The 8,380-nt window shown below is 43.8% G+C and overlaps 2 protein-coding genes across 2 annotated transcripts in view; one reads left to right on the forward strand and one right to left on the reverse strand.

Moving 5' to 3' along the window:
* Nucleotides 1–8,380, forward strand: part of ano3 (anoctamin 3) — a gene marked incomplete at both ends in the record, with an annotated part of 145,832 nt that overhangs the window by 69,447 nt on the left and 68,005 nt on the right. The window lies entirely within an intron of this gene.
* On the reverse strand, nt 6,553–7,086 carry LOC308091607 (PRA1 family protein 3-like; the record flags this gene model as incomplete). The annotated part of the gene is made up of 1 exon (XM_080437270.1): nt 6,553–7,086. One exon carries the CDS (start codon nt 7,084–7,086, stop codon nt 6,553–6,555), a length of 534 nt encoding a protein of 177 aa, XP_080293396.1.

The raw sequence follows: 8,380 nt of genomic DNA on the forward strand, positions 1-8,380 counted from the left end.
TTAGATCTGTAAGGTATAGGGCCATCACCAGACATTAGATCTGCAAGGTATAGGGGCCATCACCAGACATTAGATCTGTAAGGTATAGGGCCATCACCAGACATTAGATCTATAAGGTATAGGGGCCATCACCAGACATTAGATCTGTAAGGTATAGGGCCATCACCAGACATTAGATCTGTAAGGTATAGGGGCCATCACCAGACATTAGATCTGTAAGGTATAGGGGCCATCACCAGACATTAGATCTGCAAGGTATAGGGGCCATCACCAGACATTAGATCTGTAAGGTATAGGGGCCATCACCAGACATTAGATCTGTAAGGTATAGGGCCATCACCAGACATTAGATCTCTAAGGTATAGGGGCCATCACCAGACATTAGATCGACCTTACAGATGTGCCTGCTATGGTGTGACCATGTAGATATCTCACACTGCATTTGTGAGTACAGACAATTTGGTTGTTTAGATATTCTTCTATTTTTTTTAGCTATTTCTATTTCTTTGGTTATTCAAAAATAGCAGATCTACAAGCTTTTGATTTTTTTTTCGAATACATTTTCAAATACATTAATTTTTTTAAAGCAAACATTTTTAACACATTTTTTAACTTTTTTTTTAAACTTATGTTTCTATAATATCAGTGGTTCTCAATTTTCTTTCATGTCAAGGACCACCCAAAATGATATGTATTTGTCCGCGGACCCGAGGAAATTGTACTTTTGGTACTTTAAGAATATTTTGATGCCAATACTTTTGTACTTTAACTTAAGTAACATTTTGAATACAGGCCTTTTAGTTGTAACAGAGTATTTCTACATTGCAGTATTGATACTTTTACTTAACACATTGGGTGCCAGAGGTTTATTAAAATATTATACGTTGAGTGCCTGCATTTCTTCCATCCACTTGCGTTATACGTTTCGTGCTGCAGAAGCCCCGACGCGGAAGTGCATGTAAACAAAGCGTGCGTGCGAGACGGCGGAGGGTCCCGACTAACGCCTGGAACAATAATATTTCCAACGCGATCCTCCATTGCAGCGTGATCGCCGATCGGAAACGGCTCGTTTCCACCGCATTAAAAAGAAATGGAGATATTAAGCTTTTAGTCAAGGAGATAACATTGAAAACGCCGACCGGAAGGATTTTTGACATGGAGCCACATCCAGCCTCTTCTTCTCAGAAACTCCTTGGGTGATGTCAAAGTTTCGTTTTAGCGCCCCACATGGGCCACTCGTATAAAAATAGAATTGGGTCAAAAACGGTCCGGACCGTTTTCGGCACTTCTCGTTTGGACCCTCAAAAACGGTCCGGACCGTTTTTGGCATTCAATGTGTTAAGTAAAAAAAAAAGTGTACTTTTTCCACCACTGATTCTGAGCTGTTTGGAGCCCAGACAGATGTTTTTTGTGTGTGTGTCAGGCTGCACGCGACCAGACTACTGAGCAGTGATCAAGGTGACATGAGACTATAACGCCTGACTGTGTCACATGATGGCACCCTAGAGGCAGCGGTGACACACGAGGGACTTCTCTGCCCATGCATGAAATTCCTCTGGACGTTTTCTTCATCGAGTCAGTGTGACACCCGAGCAAAACGGTGCCTCTTGACCTGTTCAATATCTGAGCCTTTGAGCGATAGAGACAGCTGATGATCATTCTGAGTCCACTAAGATGTTTTTTTTCCTACAGACGTACGTGTGTGTGTGTGTGTGTGTGTGTGTGTGTGTGTGTGTGTGTGTGTGTGTGTGTGTGTGTGTGTGTGTGTGTGTGTGTGTGTGTGTGTGTGTGTGTGTGTGTGTGTGTGTGTGTGTGTGTGTGTGTGTGTGTGTGTGTCAGTGTTGATTTTGACAGCAAATTTTGATTTAGTTTTAGTCATAGTCGTTTGAATAAGACTGATTTAGTTTTGGTCATCATTTAGTTATCTGAAATGTTTTAGTCTAGTTTTAGTCGACTAAATCATAAGATTATAGTCGACAGTTGATTCAGTCGACTAAAATGTATTTTGGGCGTCGTAATGGCTGATTTTGAAAATAGCAGATCTACAAGCTCAAAACGCATCGCAGCGCGACACGTTGTGAGCTTGTAGATTGTAGAACACCCGAGCGCAACCAAACATAGAATGACTTGTCTTTTAGTTCTACTGGATCTCTTCTCCACTAGATCCCTCACTAACATTTCTGTCTAGTTTTTATTTGCTGACGAAATTGTCAATATATTTAGTCTTAGTTTTAGTCATCACAGCTTAGTTTTTATTTAGTTTTCGTCTTTGAAAAAAGGTAGTTGACGAACATTTCTCGTCATAGTTTTAGTCGACGAAATCAACGTGTGTGTGTGTGTGTTTTTCTTGTGTGTTATTTAAGTTTATTGGAGAAAGGTGAGGCAGGCAGAGGTGAAAGGCAGGAAGGAGGTCCGAGGATGGAGCAGGCAATAGATAGTCCAAACGTCGACATGGGGTTCAGGAGCCTCCAGGGGTCCTCGGGGGGGTTCCACAGGGTCCCCAGGTAAATGATTGATAGTTAGGGACCAAATGGACTCTTGCAGGTCATCTGTACGCTCTCAGAGTTAAATTAACACTGAGGATTGGGGGGGGGGGGGTCCAAAAAACACCCAGCACTGAGTAGCATGACGCGGCACTGGAAACACTACCTTGACCCTGCCGTGTTGATTTTGACAGCAAATGTTTTTGTTGTAGTAGTCATAGTCTTTTGAATCAAATTCCATTTATTTTTAGTCATATTTTAGTTATCTGATGTTTTAGTTTATTATTACATTATAAAACATACATGAACCACTTTAGCCCTATTTTATTAGCCTGGGACCTGACGAATCTGGGAGTGCAAAAAAAAATGTCACTCTGCGATTCGGGTCTGGCACCGCTCCATAGAGAATCCATTTCCTGCTCCAGAAGACGTGGGTGACCAATCAGGGCCCAGTATTCAAATATGGGAGACTAGTTGGTTGTAGGTTCTAACCAATTGCGTCGAGGGTCATTGTTTTGATCCCGCCCCTTGGGTAAAAAAAACGTCCTCATGGAGGCACCAGACTCATATCCACGCAGTGATATAGTCTGGCTACGCGAGGCTACTATTTTATACCTATTGGCTATTTAAAAATAGCTGATCTACAAGCTGATCTACAATAGCTGATCTACAAGCTCACAACGCGTCGCGATACGACACGTTGTGAGCTTGTAGATCAGCTATTTTCAAACATTTTAGTACTTTTACTTTTGGTACTTTAAGTACATTTTGATACCAATACTTTTGTACTTTTACTCAAGTAAATTTTTACTAGTAACAGAGTAGCCTACTTCTACATTGCAGAATTGATACTTTTACTTAAGTAAAACATTTGAGTACTTTCTCCACCACTGCTTAGTGGCACGTTTGGCTGTGAACATACTGTAATGCTTCTGGTGACAAATCTCAAAAAGTGACCGTCCTTTTTCTTGTCAGTGTTAGATAAACCATTTGTCTGTCAACGATCTGTGTCAGTGCTGCTCACGTCGTGACACTGGAAAGCAGAATTTAATTAATCAAATGAAAAATAGCGTATCTGTTCAAGAACAGCCTTTTCCCATTAGCTTACTCGACACTGGAAGAATAATGGGTCTGCGGTTTGGCAGCTGACAAACTCTTGCCATTAGTTTTTGTTGGAAGAGGTAACGGACCTCGGCAGGTTTCCAAAGCAGGGGGAACATTTAACCCCTCCTTCAGACTCCAGTCTGAAGTCCAACAAAAAAAACAGTTTACGGGAAAGTGAAAGGCATTGATTAGTCTAAGGGCTGAGCGTATAGCAACCATGTGCATCGTCATTGTATAACGCCAGGGCTATCGGCACAAAGGACTGGCAAAGGACCGTCAATGCATCCATGGTAACGCTCCCTCCTACCTTAACCCATTAAGACCGGGAACGCATCTGTGTCCTTTTTTGATTTGAGCTAAAAAAAAAGCATTATTTTATACTTTGGCTATTCAAAAATAGCAGATATACATAGCGTGGCACCGAGTGCCGCGCTATGAGCTTGTAGATCAGCTATTTTTGAAAAACTGAAAATGTGTGCAGATTTGTGAATATGTATATTCTTTTTAACTCAAATCTTTGCTACCGAATATTGTGAGATGAGGGGTCCGTGGCCAAATACATGTAATTTTGGGGGTCCTTGGCAATTATGAAAAAGTTTGAGAACCACTGATATACTGTAGAAACATACGTTTTTTTTTTTCAAAAAACTATTTTAGAAAACATTCGTAGAATCCCCAGAAGCAAAGATTTTGAGTTAAAAAAAGTCCACGATTTTTTTCAAACCACAATCCTCTGCTCTGGAAACACCAACCTTCTCTGAATCCCCATGACCAAGCTCTACCATGGCACGGGTTACCAGGCCTTCTGCCACTCCTCGACGCTGGAAGGCCCTCCCTGACCACCTGAGAGCACCACAATCTGTTGATGCTTTTTAAAAAGACTATAAAGACCTACCTTTTTAAATTAGCTACTTGTTTTTCTCCTATAGGCATTATGCCCTCACGTGATTGTAATGTTTTTTTAACACATTGCCTGCCAAAGGACATAGATCTATGTCATTTCAAATCCGACCGTTGACCCGCCATTGACATAGATCTACGTCAATTCAAATTTTGCGGGGGGAAAATTCCACAAGAGGGCGCTCTAACGCAACTTAGCAATGATCCCTTGACTCTGATAGAAGGAATGGACTGATGTGACGTCATCCCAAAAAAACGTCTCTTCCGTCCACTCCTATGTTAGGATTTGTAGAAACATTTGGGTGAAAACGAGCCCTTTTCAACGTGCGATAGCAACAAAATGGCCGACCGTGGTCAAAATGTTTTTGCTCCGGTGGATAGACGAGACCCTCTCCCACCCCCCAGACACTCTTTGTTTACATACGCGTGCACGCCGTGGCAAAGCAAGGTAAAAAACGGATGAATTAATTAAATAATACCTGGCAGTGAATGATTTACCTGGCAGTGAGTGTTAATGATTTTTTTTTGCTTTGTCATGTTTAACTCTTTGACTAACACAATGACTAGATTTCACGTCATATTTTGCTAAGGTGCAGGCTGCACATGACGAGAATGACGATTGATTCCTTGTTATTCGATTGATTATTTGGGAGAATGGCTTTCTCTCAGTTTGTGTTGCTTTTTGGTCAAAACAGCCTACATTCAACTGCCCACAACTATGGAACGGAAGATCGCGGCGTCTCGCTTTTTTCCTCCGATTCTACAAGACTCGGATACGTCATTTTAAAGCGATCGGGGGATCAATCATACTGGAGATGAATATTCTATGAAATGTTAGTGAAAATCGCTGGCAGTGGCGTGGCAAATTATGTTTTATTTCTGGCAGTCAAAGAGCTAATACAAACATTTTACCCTGATTGTAGCACTTATTGAGATTTGTTTCAAATGTTAATGTGCATTATGAATCAAATTAATTATTATTCTCCTTCTGGAAGGGGTGAGAGGGGTTAGCCAGCGTCCTCCTCGTCCTCCACACAGTCCAGTTTAGCACCAACAACAAAGCCAGCTTTCTCCACCTGCTTGTTCAGCCTGTCCCGATGCAGTCAACCTGCAGAGAAGAGAGCAGGAGTCATTTCAGACTGGCAGCGGGTCTGCCAGTGAGGTGGTCTGTGATCCTGACAACCTGTGGTTCCCACCGCCTGCATTGTGTGTCTGCTAGCTGTTGTGGTTGGAAGGTGCTGAAGGCACTGGAGAAGTTGAAGAACATAATATAATATTGACCCACTTTGCTCCCGGGAGGGAAATTCGGTTTCAGCTCAACCCAGCTGATCACTGCCAACAAGGGGTGAGTGGAGCAGTTAGGGTGTTGCTCAAGGACCCTTCGACCAGTCATATTCAGGCCTGGCCAGGCCAGGAATCGAACCAGGGACAACTGGGACTGCGGTTCCCCAGGCAGGCTCTCTCACCATTCAGCTATGCCACCCCCCAACATAATTCTTCCGGTGTTGCCCCTGATGTCAAGGTGGGGTATAGGCCCTAACTAGGCATCCTCTACCACCCTGATGGCCATCTGGTATGCAAACCATAGGGGGTCAATCTCTTGCCTGCAGTTTCAGGTGTTGCAGGACCAGTCGCGCAAGAAATCTTCATGACATGCAATGTCAGGGCAACTGGCCTGCAGTCATTGGGGGCCTTGAGGGACATCTCTTCTTGGGTACTGGGACAATACAGGAGGTTGAGGCAGCATCCCCGGCCTCATGGAGAGGTTGAAGAGGTCCAGGAGTTGGGTTGATAGCTGCTCAGTACACCTTCAGCAGCCGGGGGTTGATGTTGTCCAGACCCACATCCTTCATCCTTCATCCACACCAAACTGGTTTATCATCCTTTTTCAATCTCAGCTTTTCCACATTTTACATTTTTATAGGTTGAAATAAATCGGTTATCTCAAACGACATACCACCCCCCACTAGGGGAGCCCATGTTCTTTCTTAACTTAACGGTATCAACTTGTATCTGCAAAGTGATCATTGAAATGGGTTTGAAGCGTTCCTTTTCTTTGCTTTCGTTAAAAATACCCACTACGCTCAAAGAAGGTGTACAAGGTTTCCAGCAAAACGCCCATCGGTGACCTCTTCAGCTCCGCCTCTTTGACCTTGTTCTCCAGTTTATTCTTTACGTTACGGAGTCGGAACGAAGCGTGAGCAAACACCAGCGCCAGTGAAAAAGCGATTCCAACCATGAAGAGCAAGACGCTGCGCAGCACGAACAGCAGCACGTAGCCGAGTACGATCACAGCCAACGCAAGCGCCTTGGGGTTCCGCCTCTTAAACTTCTTGACGGCGGCTTCGATGTCCTTGGCCCACTTCGAACCCAGGAAGACCGCGGCCACGCCCACGTACATGCCCACTGGGTTCAGGTACCCGACCGCCAGGAAAACCACGACGGCCGCTGCAAAGTAGTTTGTCTGATAATAATACAAGTTGTCGACGACTCTGGCGCTCCATTTGGCCCAGTCTATGGTGTCTGGCTTGGCGAACCGATCGGCGCCGGGGAAGAAGTCGGCCCATGTCCTGAGAGGTTCGAGTCCTAATACAGCCATCAGGTATTCAGTGATTATTATAGATTATTATTATTATTATAGATCACTCTGTGATTATTATTGAAGGATCAGCTTTGTTGAATTGGTCCACAACAGTCCTGTGAACACCTGTGCACTAAACCCTGGGCAACACTGGGTCCTCCTGCTACTCTTTATATACTGTAGCTGTACATCCAAGAATGTGTGTGTGTGTGTGTGTGTGTGCATGTCTGTGTCACTTTTATGCCCATATATGGAAATCCATGAATTCAACCAAGCTGATTGGTTGAAACACTTGCCCATTTATGGAGATCCCATAACTCTTTCAAGCCAATTGGTTGAAATACGAGATCCCATAGACCCCTCCCAGTTGTTTTGTCATCAGTATGGTGTCATAGCACATAGCTGTGCGTGCGCAAATGTCTATTCCCGTTAAACATATGGACTCCCTTTATGCCCATATGTGGATGCCCGCCCTGATTGGCCACCTCATATGGCGTCAAATAAATCGGGCATACGGGAGAAGAAGCGCCGCGGCAAACAAGCCCCCAGAACCCAGAGGGAAAAGTGAAGCTCGAGTCTCCTGGTGGACGAACTCAGGAAGTGCAGCTGGGGCCCTATATGCATGAACGAGTGGAAACGGTTTCGACCAATGGGCTCGACTCACGAGTTATGCGCACGAGCTTGCGCCGCGGGGTTGCGCACGGGGTCACACAACTGCTCATGCGAGACATAACTCTATACGACACGAAGGAGCCCCGCGACCTTAGCGTCCCCCAAACACTGAAGAAGGGCGAAATGCGCTGGGCGAGCTACTCCATAGAAGTGAATGGGCAGGGATTTACTGTTACCACTCCAAGTTATTTTACTAACTCTATGGCGGAAAATCATCACTTGCAAGGTGTGTTGAGGTGTTTTTACTTTAGTGGAGTATTTCAATTTTTTTGTACTTTTACTTCTACTCCACTACATCTCAGAAGCAAATGTTATACTTTTACTCCACTACAATTATTTGAAAACTTTGGTTACTAGTTACTTTGTAGTTTTTGATTGTTATTAGAAATTATACATAACTTCAGCCCTATATTCATTTCGGCCATTTGAAAATAGTCGATCTAAAAGCTCACAATGTGTGCAGACTTTTACTTGTAACAGAGTATTTCTTCATTGCAGTATTGATACTTTTACTTAAGTAAAACATTTGAGTATTTTTTCCCACCACTGGTGTGTGTTGTGTTATTTGAGTTTGTTCCAGAAAGCTGAGGCAGGCAGAGGTGAGACGCAGGCAGGCGGTCCAAACTGCAAACCATTCCAA

This window comes from Gymnoscopelus braueri, assembly GCF_963280865.1.
Source record: "Gymnoscopelus braueri genome assembly, chromosome: 9".
Taxonomy (NCBI): domain Eukaryota; kingdom Metazoa; phylum Chordata; class Actinopteri; order Myctophiformes; family Myctophidae; genus Gymnoscopelus; species Gymnoscopelus braueri.